Source organism: Amphiura filiformis, chromosome 10, assembly GCF_039555335.1.
Source record: "Amphiura filiformis chromosome 10, Afil_fr2py, whole genome shotgun sequence".
NCBI lineage: Eukaryota > Metazoa > Echinodermata > Ophiuroidea > Amphilepidida > Amphiuridae > Amphiura > Amphiura filiformis.
The window spans coordinates 52,957,414-52,977,146 of record NC_092637.1 but is presented as its reverse complement, the minus strand read 5'-3'; the positions used below and the strand labels follow the sequence as shown (position 1 = coordinate 52,977,146).

The 19,733-nt window shown below is 36.0% G+C and overlaps 1 protein-coding gene across 1 annotated transcript in view; it reads left to right on the top strand.

Annotated features, from left to right (window-relative positions):
• Positions 1 to 3,777: 3,777 nt before the first annotated feature.
• The window catches only part of LOC140163020 (actin, cytoplasmic 1-like), a 40,040-nt gene continuing 24,084 nt past the window's right edge, over positions 3,778 to 19,733 (top strand). Inside the window, exons 1-3 of the mRNA XM_072186360.1 lie at positions 3,778 to 3,911; positions 13,484 to 14,313; positions 16,845 to 16,969. Coding sequence (XP_072042461.1) covers positions 13,500 to 14,313; positions 16,845 to 16,969 — 939 coding nt within the window. The 5' untranslated portion in view covers positions 3,778 to 3,911; positions 13,484 to 13,499. The remainder of the gene's footprint in view (positions 3,912 to 13,483; positions 14,314 to 16,844; positions 16,970 to 19,733) is intronic.

Sequence of the window (19,733 nt, the reverse complement as noted above, 5' to 3'; positions counted from 1 at the left end):
TGTCACTTCAACAGCGAATAGACCATGCTGTGTGTTTTGTCGAAGGGAACTGTATTGTGTTATTCTTTTGTCTGCCTGTGTTTTCGCGGAAGGTGTAAAACGGGTGATGGAATGCAGTTTAAAATTTCCGCCAAGGCCGAATCATTTCCCCGGGGGTGCCACTCATATACCATTGCATGTTGTCATCACTGACCAGACACTTTTATTTTTCACCCAAAACACTGACATGCCCAAGGGCTGAAAGGTAACCCTTACCACTGACCTGCTATGAAAAAAGGATACCCAAATCACTGACCACAGCCATGGTGCAAACAAAGGTACCCATATCACTGACCTTACATGTCCCAATGACCCTTTTCACTGACGAAGGTAGAAAGCAATATTTACCTAGTGTATTTCCAATTTGCGATGGATATTTCGATCAATTTCACCCGGGAATTTCATTGCAGGCACACTGTCTGCACTTTCTAAGGTCATAAATTATCCAATAAATTAATACAGATTCATGTAAAATGTAATATTTATTTCACCATGTCATGACTTAGTTGGTGTGAGAAATGCATCGTCTAAGCAGTGAAGCTTACCAACTTTAAGCTTATCAATTGGTCATGTGTGTGCCGAATTTTGCACCCTCTGGACTGGTGTGTTTTTGAATGGTAGTTGGTACACAACCCGAGGCACACAATCGGAAGTAGAAACCCAGGAGTAGAAAGCAAGAAACATCAGCAAAAGCGATGAAAAACGTGATTGCATTTTCTTAATAAGCGTAGCTATTTACCTTTGATTTCAGTGCTGAATCCCGGGCCGAATCCATGATCCGCGCTAAGCTCTGAAATCTGAAATATAAAGCACTTTTTTCTCCCGTTTAACTTCGGTTTTGCGCGGGTGACAAACAGCGATGGCAAATGTCACTTCACGATTTCCAAAAGGCATGGTTCCTGTCATATCTGGTTCAGCAGTCAAACGTATGTCGTAATCCATTCCGATTACACAGTATCTGTACCTTGTACAAAATTCGTAGTCTCTACGCCCGTCTCTACGCAGCCCGCTCGGCAGCATGCACAAACATCACCGAGTTTTAATCATGGTACAAGACCGGGCACAAGACTAATATATTACACTTACAGACCCGGAAGTAAGAAGTTGTTTACAATCAGGAACGAAAACAGCGGCTGACGTCAAATGCTGGACTTTGATTTTCATGAACCCAAAACGCCGACATATCTATTGTAAAAAGGTACCCTTTTTCCAGAAAACACCAAAATTGAGACCCTTTTCGCGTCCCGCGCGGGACGTGGCCTATGCTTAAAAAGATACCCTTTTACCGCGAAATTTTGGTCGGTGATGACTTCATTGACGGTTCAACTGGCACCCCCGGGATCATTTCACATTTTGAGTGCATTGTAGCCGACGGCTACCCAACTAAAGGCTGCTAGTCAGGTGTAGGAATGCGTGAATTTAGATTCGTCTATAGATGGACTATCCTCGCGACGGCGTGATTTGTGGTGCTAACTGTTGAGTCATTCTGAAAGGACTAGTATTGTATTCAATCTATTATAATTATGATTGAAGACAGGTTAAAAAGAGCGACCTATTCAAAAATTGTATTCATACATTGCTATGGTAGTTAATCCGATTAGGACGTCACTTCGCCAGCGTATGATGTTAAGAAAATGGTAGTTGTTCCAAATCTACCTTACACAGACTGGACTGACATTCAAATTTACATTCTATGGAATAGAAAATTACAGAAATTTTGGAAAAACCCGTATTAAAGTGACAATCAGAGAATTGAAAAGAGTTTGTCCAATACTTTAAAACTGCTGCACCAAAATATCAGCAATCTTAAATAGGCCCATTTGATCATAAACATCTCAAAAAGTGAAAGGTGATTGTGTTACAAATCTGTAAAATGTGTTGAAAGCAGAATTTATTTCTGTACATTTTGACACCTCATTTGTAGCATTTGACTAGATATTGACGTCACAGCGTACATTTAAGCTTATTAATTATTTTAAACTGTTGTGATTTGGTAGTTCACAGCATCTTACGAATGGTAGTGAGCTTTGGCAAAAACTGCATTGCTCAATTCATAGCGAGCGTGTAGAAGAATTAAAATATCACAGATATACTTTTATAGGGGCTGCGGTTCTTGAGTTACGTTGTGAAGAGGGCTGAAACAACAACACTTTTGTAAAACGTACATAACTCATTAACAACAATAAATTAAGCAAGTTTACAAAGTATACGATTTGTAGAATGAACTTTTGCAAAACATCAATGTGTTAATTTTCAATAATATATTGATCTAGATAATGAAAATTGATTTTTAGGTTGCTTCGACCAACAATACCTCGTCTACCCTTAAACCAATGTAGCCCAAGATCTGAAAGTTGCAGTAAATTCTATTGATTTTGCATTCAGTGTAATGGAATGAAATCTGTGTAGGCCTACATGTAATAATATCTGAGTGTTTTTGTATTGTAAAAATTTGTATGTAAGTGCAACTTTCAAATCTGGACCTCACTACATTAAATTGACCGGTGTTTCATTGTTTTCTGGGCTATCGTATCAAATGAGGTGTCAAAATGCGCAGAAATAAATTCTGCTTCCAACGCATTTTTCAGATTTGCAATACAACAGCCCCTTTTGAATAATGGCCATTGTTTAAGGGGGGTTGGTTTCTTTTTTTGAGATGTTTATATTGACGCCTATTTCACAACATATTACCCAACTCGCTCTGCAAATGCCAATTATTATCCCAGCATCGACTACACGGATACGTCTGCTAATCTTTAGTTCTGTTTTCGTCATTTGTTCGAGAGCATAATTTTTCTCATACCTTTATTTTGAATGCCAGAATTCGTAACTATCATATTGCTTTCACGTTTTACACTTCTGTTCATAAGCACATCTATGCTTGTGCACAAATCTGATTTGGTGTTCTGCAAATTACTGTTAGTCGCTTTAAATAATACTTGTACATGAACAAACACTAAACAAACACAAGTTCATATGCTTTTCACGCACTACTGAACAGACGTGAGGCCAAGTATATAAAAAAATGTCTTTCTTGTACAGAGTTTACGGAAGTTATTCCTAATTTCCATATCTCTGACAGCTGTTCGAATAATTGCATAACTAAAGTGTTTGAAATAGATTGATAGGCTATCTGTATTGGTACGTTTAAGACTTGATCGACAGGATCCACTAAAGTGATTAGAATTTAAAATTCCGCTTTTGTAGACTTAGATTTGCTTGATAACACTTCCGTGAGAAACGTAATAAATTACCAAAATCTTATATAATAATGAGGTAAATTACCAAATACTTGAAAGGGTGTAAGCATAGGTGTTGATCCGGGTGGGGGGGGTTGGATTTGGGGATAAATCCCCAATACTTTGCCAGGGGATGGGTTCAATCATCCCCCAATGTTGCCGCCTGTTTGTGGGTTTCTGACCAAATTAACCTCACATTTGGCAATTTTAGCCCCAAAATAGCAAATTTCTGCGAGCTTCGCGCGAATTTATTCCACTTTTACACTATTATTTGGGTGTGGGGGGGGTGTGTGGGGAGTGCAGTGAACCGAGCGAATGCGTGCCACTGAGGGTGCCGTGGATCACGTGACTCATTAAAATGGTAGCGACCTACTGCTTACAACATAAAATATTAAGGATCTATCGCTACAAAAAGGAAGTGAGCTCAGAAAGGAAACAAGTCATATATTTCAATTTGCCTAAAATATTTCTTTTGTGTCATTAACATGTTTAAAGTATTGCAAATCGTCAGGTGATCTGTGGTGTGTGTCAACCTGTAGCAAGTGGGAATTTACAGATTTGGGTCATTTTCAGCCAGACAATAATCTTTGGTGAAAAGGTGTGCGTGACTGATGCCATGTACTATGTGATCTGGTAAGTTTATTTGTTTATTACTTCACTTGAGTCTGAAGAATATCAAGTGCAGGAATAGTGTTACAGCCCAAACATCTTGCCTATAATAATTATCTTGTAGGCCTACATACGACACAGATTAATTTTTCTTATGGATGTGATAGGATAGCCATCAAAATGTAGTAATGTACATTTTGACCAGATCTAAGAAGCCCGGATCAAAAGGATCAAGGACTGGATTGTATAGGAGAGGGGAGGCATATGCAACGTCACATTGGCACGGGATAGACAATTTTATTTGTCGCGTATGAATACTTTTTGACCCCCCTTGCATGAACCAAGTATGAAAAGATGGTATTAAATTCACATGACAAATTTTAATTTAAAAAGTTGTGATTTCCAGCTGCAGAGGCAATTACGCCGCAATGATTATACGCGCCATTTGAATATCAGTAGGCCTACACTGTAAAAAATATTTTACTCAACACAGAGTAAAAAGTTCACAGCTCAAAAATTACTCAACATTGAGCTCATATAGGTCACAACTCAACATATGAGTAAAAAATTACTCAATGTTGAGTTACTCAACTGTTGAGCTGTGACCTTTTTACTTAGGGCTGAATAAAATCAGCATTTTTAATCATTTGCCATAAAATGTGTATTACATTATTTGATATCAGAAGGATATTCTTCATATTCAGAATGTAATTCGATATGTCTGATGTGCTCTAATGTCCCACAATAAATACTGTCCAAACATTCATACCCAATCCCTTAAGGCATGCGCGTACGTCACTTTTTCAAACCGTCGAAAAAAGGTCAACCTTTTCAAGCTATTGATGAGGGGGCGGCAAAATTTACCTTTTCTGCAGCCCCCGGGTAGGAGCGGCCACGGTACGCCACTATAAGGAATCGGACAGTAACGTTTGCACAGTAATGTTTATGGGACATGGGAGCACATCAGACACATCAAACTGCATTCTGAATACGAGGAATGTCCTGATAATGTCAAATAGTTTGGATTGTTTGAAATTTGCTATATACAAATTTTATGGCAAATTATTAAAAATTGATATTTTTGATATTTAACAGTCCTCGAAGTAAAGTGTATGTAGCATGAAGCCGTCCATCATTTAAAAATGTTGACCTTTCGTATTAAAGATATATATTTTTCCCCAGATGAGAAGAAATGTATATCTTCAATACGAATGGTCAATATATGCTTCCAATGTATACAGACATAACATTCAGGGCACTCATAAGTCACTCCAAAATCACTGAAATCAGTACGTCTTGATCAAATACTATCAGATATTGAGCATTTACATTATTTATCATATTCACATTTTGACTAATCGGTTCAAGGTAAATACAATCGAATGATCTTCATAATGGTCCCGAATACCCTTAAATAGTTGTGTTGCCCAACTTTTTTTTAAATTATACAATAAGTTTGATTGTGTGGGCCTAATTATTGTTCATTGTGTTTTTACTCGTTACCAATAGTGTACATATTTCGTAATTCCATGTTTTGTAAAAAAAAACAACCTTGTATACAGATCACCAGTTTCACTTCGAACTAGGCCTTGAACTTGGAGCATAACGAAATGAAAATATTTTGTTCATAGGTGCGCGGTATTCTTTGGATGTGGAGTGGAAAATCCAATTAAAACACATTGATATTGTGCTATGCGCACGTAGTGTGTACGACATTGGCGCTGGCAGCCATAAGAGAGAAAATAGACTGGTTCTATTTTGGAAAAAATGTGCTTATTTCGCGTAAAAGCTGACAACCTAATTATTTTTGTTAATTCGGGTGTGCTAAATTTAAAAATGTTGTCTGCCAAGCTATATTGGAATCTCGTGACCCTAAAAAAGACCCCCCAAACCCCCTACATGCTCACAGGGGGCAAAAATTAAACATGCTCCAAATTCACTAAAAAACATGTCAAATTATTTGTCTCGGTCTAAGGATCACAAAAATTCGCGTAGGACACATAGTTATCAAGTTATGAGGCTCAACAGGTCCAAGGTCAATTTGCATGTTATACAGGGGTGAAAAATTAAAGTTGCTCCGCTTTTCGTAAAAATGGATGCAAACTGTTCCTCAAGTTCAAATACAAATTGCATTGCATCCTATGGAATCCTACATATCTTTTGACTATTTACTGTGTAATATGCTAACTAGACATCGCAGACTGTGAAAACTATTCTTTTTTGAAACCTCTAAGCTATAGGTGAACAATTTGCCTCAACTTTAACGAAAATTAGAGCAACTTTGACACATAACAAGTAAATCGAGGGTCACGGTGTCAAAATATTGCTTGGCAGACAACAAATTTAAGTTCAGCATACCCAAATTAACAAAAATCAGTCTAAAAGGGAACATTTATTACGAGGGCTTAGAGCAAGAAGTAGCTATGTCCACTTTTGGCCAAAATGAGTTAAGTCCACTGTGAGGTACCGTATGTTTATTGATACTCTTTCTCTACTAGCGTGATTATTATTACACTCTCTCTTTATGTTGAGTTACATTGTGTCATCAGCAACTGGTTGATGGGTCCTGGTACTGCCCAGTTTTGTTTGTAAAATAAATTTTGAAACTTGAAAAAAAAATTACCGATGCCTGTTATGTCCAGTTTTTCACTAGAAGTCTTAGTATAATTTTGTGCAAGAACCGGTTATGTCCATTTCGGCCATTTTGTGCCCTACCCAGTGGACCAATAAGTACGATACCCTAGCATTAACTTTGAAACAGTACTGGTAACAGATATCCGGAAGATTATTGTTTATGCTAGATTTTCTGATTTTTCAGCTGTGATCAAACTTTCAAACTCGTTTTTCTCAGAATGCCATTTTTGGACATAGCTATTTCTTGCTCTAAGCCCTTTTAGTTGCTACAAGTTTGTGTGTGTCGAAAAGCAGATAATACGCCTATCACACTTATTGTTATTTCACTCCGGAAAATTGATTTCAATTCGATTCAAATTGAATTATTTCTACACCCGGAGTCTTGCTATTCAATTCCAATTCAATCCACCTTGCTTTAGAGTTAATTCAATTCGATTCCAATTCAATTTTTCATTTTCAAAATCATTTCATTTCAATTCCAATCCAATGCAGTGAAATTAACAGCAAATCAATTTCAATTCAATTCTAAGCATTCATTTCAATTCCAATTCAATTCCAATTCCAATACAGTTGCAGTTTGTGTTAATTGACTAAAAGCACACTGCAAAAAGTGTGTCTAGAGATTAAACACTTTTTGTCCTCGATTTGTAAACACGCGTAACATCTAAACACAAATGTCAAACTTCAAAACATCAAGTGTTTAATATCTTAACACAAGGCATCAAATTACAAAAATTTTGAGTATTTAGACATGTTTACAAATTGAGGACAAGATTGTGTCTAGAATGGTGTTTAATATCTAGACACAGTTTTTGTAGTGCATGTTTTAAATTTGACTATCAAATGTATAACACTTGAGTCAGCAACACAAAGTCAAAATCAAGTACACTACTTTTTTAGTACTTGTCACAAAAGCATTTCAACAGATGACACTTTATCGTTATGTTAACTCACTTTTCACATTCAAACAATGCGAGTGATTCTTGACCTCTGGGTCCTATTTTATGAAACTTTGGAACTTCTTAGTTCTTAGGTGAATGACTTCCTAAATATCTTAATATTTGTTTTAACTTCTTGTCCACCATGCACATTATTTTCTAAACTTAAGATATGTGGTTAAAGATGTCAAAAATCAAGGGTTTGATACTATTAGATAGCCCCTACTTGTCTCCTGCTCCTCCTAAGATTTTACATCCAAAATCCATGCACTTTTGAAAAAGTGTGAAAAAACCTGTCAAAGATATAAGCATTTTCTTTAATGGTTTTCTCACAATTTGTTCAAATGTACATTGACTTTTGAGCATAAAAATTAGGAGCTTGAGAAAAATTGGGGCTTTATGATTGGTGCCAAAAGTTTGAGATCTTCGGCAATTGGGGGGAATCTCATACTCACATTATCGATCATATCAAGCAATAAAAAATATTGGAAATGTTAAGAATCAATTTGCATCATATTAGAAGATCTTAGTGTCTCTATGAACATATACCTATAATTTTTCCACATGACAAGAGAGACAGTAGATATTCTTTTAAAGAAAGATTAAGAAGAACTCCAAAAAAGTCTCAAAAAGTTTAACTATACCTGTGTATGAAAAATGATATCATATATTTTATATACTTTTAATTTTCTTCAATGTGTATTTTATGCTATCATTTTTAAATGAAAGCTTTCCAGAATACTTAGTTGCAATATGTTTTGTAACACTTTATGTTTATGTTTTGTACCAGTTTATGGTGACCACTGTTTCTTTTTATTTATCATGTTTAGGGACACCAGTTTGTTTAAATGGAGCAGAACTTCACGTTCTATGTGATCTATTGATGCTAAATTTTTAATATGTGTCTCTTGTGTGAATAGACCTGGAAGTGCATCAGAATTCAGAACACGGGAATGGCACTTTTTACAGGTGGAATGATCTGGAATCACAGACATCTGCTTGTGAATTGAAATGCTGAATTGAAATCAAAGCTGAATTTCATTTCAATTCCACTTCATTCTTCGTCACTCAACATGATTTCAATTCCAATCCAATTCAATTCTTCATTGCTCACGATGATTTCAATTCCAATCCAATTCAATTCATGCCCAAGCCCACTCATTTCGATTCCAATTCAATTCCAATGCATTGAAATGAAAATCGCCCAAAATTCATTTCAATTCAATTCGATTTCAATGCATTGAATTAACATTAATCACACTTCGCCGGATCGGCCCTACGTAAAAAAAACAACCGGATGCTATTTTAGTAAATCTGTGGTTGTTTGTCAATGCTCATTTTATGTTCTTTTTATGTCCTGCTATCATGATCATCCACCAAATTCGTGATGTTCGTTATATACTTGGTTGCAAAGTTATGAACCTTTTATATGTCCATTTTCGTATGTTTTTTTTATTGGTTTCTTATCTTTTCGCAATTGTCACACATCGTAGGATCAGCCCTACGTAAAGAAACGGATGGTAATTTTACTAATAGGCCCATGGATTAAAAAAAAATTGCCCAGAAATGAGACGAATCTGCCATGTTTGCTGTGAGTTTTTGCCTAAATAGACTTGTACATGTGATGTTGCATTTCAGCTCACGCACTTTTTTTGAGACGCGATTGCATTAAGGGCTGGGGTATGAACGTTTGGACAGTATTTATTTTGGGACATTAGAGCACATCAGACATATCGAATTGCATTCTGAATACGAAGAAAGTCATTCTGATATCAAATAATTTTGATTTTTTGAAATTTGCAATTTAATACACATTTTATGGCAAATCATTAAAAATTGATATTTTGATATTTAACAGTACTTGAAGTAAACTTTATAAATCTGATGATTTATACTTAAATTAATGTGTGTAGGTGGGATGAAAAGCCGACGATCAATTGAAAATGTTGACCTTTTGTATTGAAGATATGGATTTTTTCCCCAAAACACCAAAAAAAAATTAGGTATTTTTGGGAAAAAATCCATATCTTCAATATGAAAGGTCAAAATTTTCAATTGACCGTCGGCTTTTCCTTCCTGCTACATACACTTTAAGAATATATCATTAGATTTATATAATTTACTTCGAGGACTGTTATATGTCAAAAATTGAAAAATATCAAATTTTTATAATTTGTCATAAAATTTGTATTATATTGTGATTTTCAAAAATGAAAATTATTTGATATCAGAAAGACATGCTTCGTATTCAGAATGCAATTCGATAGGTCTGAGGTGCTCGCATGTCCCACAAAAAATACTGTCGAAACGCAATAAACGCTCATTTTAGATCCCTTAAGTTCCCGCAGGCCGATTTCCAGATATTTGTACATTTGTGTGTTGAAAACTCTTAAGAAAGAATTATGGTACATATTTCCAACTTCTGAGCATAACATATGCCTTAATGAATCTTGTCAATGCAGACAATTCGACATGATTTCACACGCTCGGAAATGTCTTTTTCATTTGATACTTTGTCAATCTAAATTTAAATATTCTGCCACTTTTTTTTAACGAAAAAGACTTTTGCGAATATTCAGATAAGCATGTACACCAAAATCATGTGTGTATGTTACATGTTTCATGTCAAAATACTTTCGCCAATGACATGGGTTGCTGCATTTACCATCCATCAACCGAAATGTTTTTGCAGAGCTTTTTAGTATAAAACAGTGGATTATAAACTTGTCAATCAACATGACATTTGGCACAAATGCTATCGGAATACTCGCTACGTCTTTTTATATAATTGTTACTCCTCGAATAATGTAGTATTTTCCGTGGATGATGTGTTCAAACGTGTATTCATTTCCTGCGCCATGTATGTGCAAACTAGAAAAACTAGAAGCCAACAGTTTTGCCAATATCAGATAAAATTTCTCTGGTAAGGGGCTGGCATTTTCTTCGGAAGGGGGGTCACAAATATGTCGGTGACCGGAGTCAATTTTTATGACCCCCTATTGCGGGCAAAATTTTTAACAACCCCCCTATCGCGGGTCGAAAAATTTTATGACCCCCCCCCTTCCAACTACACAGACTCAAGAAAATTTTTATTGTAAGTGTAATGAAGGCCCGCGGAGCGTGTAAAAATTTTGCATAGATTGTACGCACATTTCGACTGCGAAGTTAAAGAATGCGCGCGCAGCGCGCGAAAATTTTAAGTCACCGGCCCTAAATAATTCTATAACCCCCTATTTTGGGTGTTAAAAAATTATAACCCCCTATTTTTGGTCTGAAAATTCTATGACCCCCCCAGTATATTTGTGACCCCCCCCTTCCGAAGAAAATGCCAGCCCCCTAACTAAACCTCAATGTACCTCAATGTACGAATTCGATAGCATTATTAGCGTAATTACTTTTGCCATGATATTAGACATGTTAGAAGTGATACGAGTTAACAGGCGAACTACATGTCAAAATTCACTTGTACGTTCTAAATAATGTATTTTCTATAAACGTGATAAACTGCTTTGATTGAGACACGGTGATAAATTCCACCCGAAAGTACACAAAGGGAACGTACCAGTGCTTGTACTAAACAATCGGTCATTTCAAATATTGAGTTTTAGTTTTGGTTTTGGTCACGTGGTTTCCTATCATCCTGCCTAAGCTCTTGAGTAATGTAATTATCCATATCTTTGCTTATACCCATTGTTAGAAACTTATTATTTGTATCAAGCCGTTTCAGTTTCATTTGAGTTTGTTATATAACTGTGCGACCGCAGGTTTGAAGTTACTTTCATCAAATTATACAAAAGAAGTTGTTAAATTTCACAGTGCAATATTCACGAGCAGAGAAGTCGAACAAGTCAATTTACATTTGAAATCATTAATTTAGTTTTCAAAATAGCCATAGCTTATTTCACTGTGAAAAAATATAGACCATCGAAATATTTCCACCGACATTACAATAGACCCTTGAGAGATTATACACGTGAGTGATATATAATCACTTCAGTGATATATACACTATTATTAATAACTATTATACACTACTCTAGTCAGAAATCTTGCTTATTGGGGGAAAAATTGTACTCATAATCTGAATGCTCCGATTATGTTGAAAATTATCCCAAATTATTGGTCGTTTCATGATAAATCAGAAAAATAATATCTGCAACAAGACAAATAATTTGATATCAGTTTTATCAAAATCAGAGCAAATTTCATTTTCGCCCCTAGCGGGGGCAAAATTGGACATATGGCATCACAATGTTACTCTTTTGCCCAAAACTCCATCTCTAGTCCGAAGGGTCGCTAGCCCGAAGGTTCTCTAGTCCGAAGGTTCTCTAGTCCGAAAATAGAATAAGGGTTAAGGTTAGGGTTACGGTTTACGGTTATGGTTATGGTTATGGTTATGGTTATGGTTAGGGTTATGGTTATGGTTATGGTTATGGTTATGGTTATGGTTTAGGCTTAAGGTTAGGGTTAGGGTTAGGGTTTAGGGTTTAGGGTTAGGGTTAGCGAGCCTTATTCTATATTCGGACTAGAGAACCCGATATTCGGACTAGCGAACCTTTTTCAGAATTCGGACTAGCGAATGGTAAATTGCGTGTTCGGACTAGCGAACCTTCGGACTAAGGAGCCTTCGGACTAGGGAACCTTCGGACTAGAGAGTTGTCACCTAACTCCATAACCATACATCATAGATAGATCAAAGTATACTTTTTCTGAATCCTTATTACCAGAGGACCACGATGGTGTGAATTTTGAACAGGTCTGAGTAATTTTGAACTTGACCCTCTGTGCAAAGTTCAATGACCCTTTTCTACTAAAATGAGGGTACTGTTAAAATGCATCCATAGCCTAGATTAATAAGCACTATACTAAGTACTACTCATATGCCGAATATGACAACTTAAACATGATTTGCACGACTGTAGTGCATATAAACTGAAATTTATTGCACTAAAGGAATCTCTGCCAATCAAGATCTCCAGGCTTAGATAAGCATGATGCAGTCATGTCTACAGTAGAATTCATCACGACCTTTGCAGGACTTAAACCCCATTAAAAGCTATTAAACCAAGATAACACTCATTGAAAACAGCTCAACTATGTTACATCAGATCTTCTTTGGTAAAATCCACACACACACGTGTCTGTTTTACCTGTGCAATGAGCAATGAGCTGGTATTATAGTTTCAATTGGGTGAACGATTATAAAGCAAACGCAAGGTAACAATTACCGTGTGGCCTTTGTTCACGAAATGAGACAATATTGTACATATTTTTAACCACATTCTTGAAAATGAGAAACATAATGGCTGTGGGCCGTAACACGGTTTGGAAATAATTTCTTCATATTTTTTGGTGTTATCTGTCGTTTACATATCCTTCCTAAAACACCAAAGTGCGAATATTTAAAAACACCTAAATTAGCTAAAAATTTAGGACATGTTACAAAACTATATTTTCTAGAATTTCAGAAGAGTACTTTAAATATTGGCCGGTTATTTTTCACACAGTGACGTTAACTAGGCAATGTACTATTACCTATAACATACACTAAAACACCAAAGTGCGAATATTTCCAAACATCTAAATTAGCTAAAAATTTAGGACATGTTACAAAACTATATTTTCTAGAATTATAGAAGAGTACTTTTTATTGGCCGGTTATTTTTCACACAGCGACGTTAACTAGGCAATTACCCATACTTCTAACATATACTATTTGTAGAGGTTACGCGTCAATGGTAAAAGCACTGTGTATTGTGTATAGGAAAACGGACAGTAACTGCAGTATGGTGATCTTTGTAGTAATCTTTAGTTTATTGTTTGTATGATCTTGTTATGTGACTTGATTGACAGCCATACTGCACTAATTAATACATTACCAGAAGTTGTTGTATATAATAAACAGTGTATTTGGTGTTGAGTGAACTTGGTAGCAGGTGATTTTGACCTGGGTCATTTTAGTGACCATAACACACATGACACCTAATTATTTTCATTCTTTTACTGCTGTTTTATTTCTTTCAGATTATATTGGTTTAAAATGGCAACTGCTTTTCCAGTAGACATGATTGAATATAAGGAACTCACTTTCCATGAAAAAATCGGACAAGGGGCGTTTGGCGCAGTCAACCGCGTATCCTTTAGTACACCTTTCAATGGCTACCATCAAGCTGCTGCAAAATCTTTGTTCAATCTGGAAGATAAAGAAATGAAAATAATGAGTCGGCTCTCCCATAAACATATTATCAAGTTGATAGGGTTTTCCGAATCAGGTCCAATTCATGTGATTCTGATGGAATATGCCTCACGTGGGTCACTGCATGATTATCTATCTGATTCTTCCAAGCCTCTGATGCATGAGTTAAAGCAAAAATGGGCAAAGGAATCAGCTTTAGCGATTCAGTACCTCCATGATCAGAACTATCTGCACAGGGATATCAAGCCATCTAACTGTCTTCTCTTTAAAGACAATCTGCTGAAACTATGTGATTTTGGCCTTGCGCGCAAAATAGAGCATTCAGAATCAACATCTAGCCAAAAAGGGACTATTCGTTACATGGCACCGGAACTGCACGTAGGGAATGATCAGGGACGGGCTGTCTTTTCCAAGCCAGCTGACATATATGCCTATGGGATGATGATATTGGAGATCTGTACAAGGAAAGAACCCTTCTCAACATTGGAATGGCACAGAGTAGTCTTTGAAGTAGGTAATGGAGCCAAGCCAACTGTTCCAAGTTATTGCTCAAAAGATCTAGCAGATATAATGCAGAAGTGTTGGAATTACAATCCCAGAAACCGACCTACTATTGCATCAATCGTTACTGTCCTTAACAAAGAAGGAAACAAAGAAGGTATCAGATATGTATTTCCTTGTTTTAAATGTATGTTTTGTCCACTTTTTATCTATACAGAGTGTCTCAATAAAAATAGCTCATGTGGAATGGGGGACATTACTTAAAATATCGGCAGTAAAATGAACTTTCTTAAAGATTCAAATACAATGAAGTATCATACGTCACTGAGATAATTGGAAACTACTACATGTTTGCCTACAATAAAATAGAAATGCCAACATAAATCATCAAAGAACATTATTGCAAGAATTAATTGAGTATCGAAATCAGTAGGGACAGAAAGCGTACGGTGTACACATTTCAGGAACATTAATTTCTTTGTTCTTGCATTCTACATACCTACAAAATTATTATATTTTGTCTCCAAAATCTTATGTAAATGATTCTCAACGCTACACAGAAATTATGTTCGAAAAAATCATAACATTTTAAAACAATTTGACATAACTTTAGAAAATATTGGAATATTTTGATGATATTTTGGTTTTGTTAAGGGCAACATGAGTAAATAATAAAAAATGCACCATCGGACCTTCGGCGCAACTCGCACGTAATCGAAGGTCGTATAAGATAACAAAAGCCATCAATTAGTCGTTTCCACTCCCTTTATACACAGTCCCAAAAAGTAGTTAGACAATAAACGAAGTAAATTACGAATGTTGCTGGGTAGGCGATAAATACTTTCACATAATTAGTGTTAACCCAAATAGGAAGGTGTGAAAAACATTATTTGGGAGATTGATTGATTTGTTACGAGTCGTACTGACTGCAGACCAAAATCACTTTTATCCAAATTCACACGAATGCACAACAACAATACACTGTTTGATTAAGTTATCAAAATCTAAGTCTTTAATTGAAAGTAGAATATGATTGGTAGATGAAAACAATTGCACATACAATATACGCACACAATCAGTTTTAACTAATTCACAGTACTTAACCAGCAGTTCTTGGGGATCATAGAGATCTATTGCAATGGTCTGGACGGCTGATGTATATCTCTTTGTTTGCTTATCCTACGAAAACCTCTGTTCAGTGAAGTCCATTTATATATCCTTGCGTATAAAATCCTCGCACAGAAATGGTGCTGCTTTATCCAAACACGTAACTCCTTGCGCAGTTCTCCAAACACTTAACTCCTTGCACCGTTTTCCAAACATTTAACTCCTTCCGCAGTTATCCAAGCACTTAACTCCTTGCGCAGATGACAATCTCCAAAAATAGTGTTTCTTTCACCAATCATTCTTTCTCAGGAAACAGGCTTCTTTCTGCATTGCTCCACTTTATTGACAGATGTGTTGTTTTATAAACCAGACTCCAGCAAGTCTTTCATACACTCAAAATTTCCTTCGTTGCTGCACATTATTGGCTATGTAAACTATGTACCTCTTTTTGAAGCACAACGATGTCCAACACGTAGAAAGTTTACAAACTCTCATGATATTCTGCAAAGAGCAAACTAAAGCTTTCCACTTTTATACTCACAATCTATTAATAGACTATTCTGTCATTCACTTTCTAGGGATTTCCAAAATTATGTCAGTATATCCATTTTACAATCTAAGGAATTTTCCCAATGATGCAATACAGAGAGTGTTCTGGAACAGTGGGGATTTCCCAAGATTATTAATAGCTCTGATTGAGTTTGTTTACTGTAGCCTAAGGGGTTCCCCCAAAACATGTCATAGCACACAAACTCTTGGTTTCCCTCTTCTATTATTTCTCATGACAAGCTTTATGTTGTAAACAAATATAAATAATCAAATGAAATTACTCAGGGCACATCACAATAAATTGATTGATTGATTATTTGCTTGCTTGCTTGCTTGATTGATTTATTGATTGATTTTGAACGGGAAATAATCCCCCCAAAATATTAACGTAATCTTTTTCCACAAGTAAATATCATAGTCAGGAAATTAATGATGCATCTGTAGCTTAGATCATAACTTTCATATACTTAGTTGCAATTATCCGAGATAATTCTTGATTTGTTTTTACAGAGTCTTGAATTGTCGAGGTTTTTGATCAAAAAACGTGCACTCGGTGTATTTTGAAACTCGAGGCCATAACTCTTCTCAAATTAGCCCCAAATCATAACTTATTATATACGCGTGTAGCAAACCCCAATAGGAATACTTGGACGTTGTTTGTGGAGCCTAAACTTTATTTTATTTTATTTTATTTCACAATATTTCTAGGGTGAGAATTTTGACCTGTCAATACCTTTTCGGATTTCCCATTTAACAAATAATGAATACGCTTACCTTTCTGCAACACTTCCCGGTACCATTGGGCATCTGCTGACAGCCAACATTTATCATTCATAGTGCCTTGGCAGTGGTTCGAACCGTGGTGTAAATTTTGGTATTTTTTATTCTTTTTTACTAATGCGCTGTGCCGTTTTTCAAACCCGCCCCTGAATGAAATTGATGGCCAAGTACCCTTACTCCCTTTAGTCATTATTATTATGCTATTTTGTATACATTGAATTCAAACCTCTATAATTCATTATATTGATGCAGTTAACATCATATCCGACAATGACGGGCAAGGTCTTGCAAAAGACAATGGTTCCGGGTTTGCAGGAGCCGACAATCCGAGTGCCGCAGCCGTATTTCCTTCTGTTGTTGAGAAAACGCACTATCGGGTAAGAACTAAGATGTCTTTATATACTACCTAGGCGCCTAATCCCTCTATTTAAAGTCTTAGTGTACGATTTCCGTCAAATTTTATTTTTTTTTATTCTTTATTCAAAATGTTGAAATAATATTAGTAATAAATGACGGGAAGGGTTGCTGTCCATTTTAAGTTGAAATAACAAGGTAAAGTGAAAGAAACTCCACTAGTTATTTTGGCCATTTAATATGCAGGAGGAACTTTGCTCTGTTAACCTACAAAGACAACAAATTTGGCCGATTTCATTTAGGTGCAAGTTGGGACATGTGTAAACAAATAAAAAAAAAAAAAAAAATCAGGTTTGAAAAAAATTAAGCAATTTTATATTATAAGATCGTACATAATGGCTTCAAGTGATATAATGGAGAAAGTCTCAGTCAGAACACGAACACGAACATGTTACCTTGATCAATTGCACTTGGTGAACGACATGATCACAAGTGCTAAAACTGAGTTTTTTAAAACCAAAATAGCCAATGGGGATGACAAAGATCTGTTTCGTACAATTAATACTTTGCTCAACAATTCAAACAAACAATTGCCTGTCTATAGCTCTTCAGATATCATGAGTGAACAGTTTTCCAACTTTTTCAAGAGTAAAACGGACAAGATCCGTAGGGACTTAGATGCTGTGGTTATGCCCAATTATGACATTGATTACAAGATTGGAGGTGATGAGCAAGCAGGGCACAGGTTGAATGTTTTCGAACCTACGTCTCTGGAGGAAGTTGAAAAGGTCTTGGTCAAACTTCCTAACAAGACCTGTTCTATTGATCCGCTTCCCACATGGCTCTTGAAACAGTACCTGTCTCTTGTTGTGCCCATTATCACCAAAATTGTAAATGTCTCTATGTGCACCGGTAATTTTCCAACTACTCTCAAGAATGATATTGTCACCCGCATTCTTAAAAAAACCGTCTCTTGATCCTAATGTGTTAAAAAATTATAGGCCTATTTCTAACATCCAATTCATATCCAAAGTAATTGAGAACATTGTTGCAGCTAGATATAAAGATTATTTGTCATCAAACAAACTCAGTGAGCCCCTTCAGTCAGCCTACAGGCAAGGGCACAGCACAGAAACTGCTTTGCTCAAAGTTAAAAATGATTTTATGCATGAGCTGGATGAGGGTAACGTTGTGCTGCTGGTCATGTTAGACCTCACCGCAGCTTTTGACACCATCGATCATGCCACCCTCATCCACAGACTTCGTACTATGGGTGTCTCTGGACCACCCCTAGAGTGGTTTCAATCATACATGTCTAACAGACACAGTCGTGTCAACATCGACGACACTTTTTCTGCTGCTGTCTCCCTTGACTGTGGGCTGGCTCAAGGATCTGTCATGGGACCATTGTCTTTTACAATTTATACTTTACCTCTTGGCATGATCATTCGTAAGCACAAACTTTCTTACCATATTTACGCTGATGATACTCAGTTATACACCGCTTTTAACCCTAAAGAAGCCATGGATCAAATATGTGCTATACGAGGGGCAGTCAGTATGTTTTAAGAGTTGACTCGTGACGTCATATGTGGATTGTTTTCATGGCATTTCTCAATGATTACATAAACACTGTACCTTTGTCTTTCAAACAACACATGTAAAAATTATATCATACACATGATTACGTAACAGCATTAGCATAAAATCAATATACTAGGGACACTGCCAAATCACGCAAAAAGGCGGGCCTTTTAAATTACAGAAAAACACGTGTTTACAATGTCCGAAAACAGCAAAAGTACAAGGTGAATATGGCTATCTAATGGGACGTCTGGAAACTTCAACAATTTTAGGGCTTGAATGGAAGCAAAATTATTCTGCAAAAATGGCGAAAATGAAAAAGCAGTTATTACAAATGACATTAATTATCTCCAAAATGAAACAGACTAAAATATAATGACTGGTCACGTGTGAGAGCTGGTACTCAGTGCGATGATAACTGGTGCAAATGAAACAACAATCTGCGCATGCGCAGGTGGGATGACTGATACAACATGGTGGAAATGCACGAAAATGGCTAAATTCCATGTAAATAGGGCCTAAAATATTACAAAATGCTATGAAATTTGTAATTTAAATATTCATATGAACTTTTATGGATGATCTCAACCTGAAATGAACAGAAAAGTTTTTAAAATAAATTTCTCATTCAAACGATGGCCTCTCTCTTTGTACCACTACTTTTTGTATAAATGTAACAATGGTACAATAACAGTTATATTTTAATCACGGATTCAAATATTTTCTAGGGAGACTCCCGTTTAAATGTTTGGAGATTAGTCAACAGAACTGGCAAAAAATGTTAAATTTCCACGTTTGCTATTTTTGGCAATATCAAGATTTTAAAGAAAGAAAAGCCTTGTTTTTTTTTTTTATTATACATATTTGACCACGCATTTTAAGTAAACTAAAACCTTTACAGCCCAACAAACATGGTTTAATGAACTGGTAGTTTGTGTTCTATTACTGTTCCAAAAGGCAGCATTCTCCATTCTTTAATTCCGAGAAAATATAGAAAATACAACAATACCTCATTTCAGCCTCTTATTTCCCTTAACAAAAACGCCTCAATTTCACCAGGTGACTCTAGACCATTGATTTTATGCTAATGCTGTTACGTAATCGTGTGTGTGATAGAATTTTTACATGTGTTGTTTGAAAGACAAAGGTACAGTGTTTATGTAATCATTGAGAAATGCCATGAAAACGATCCACAAATGACTT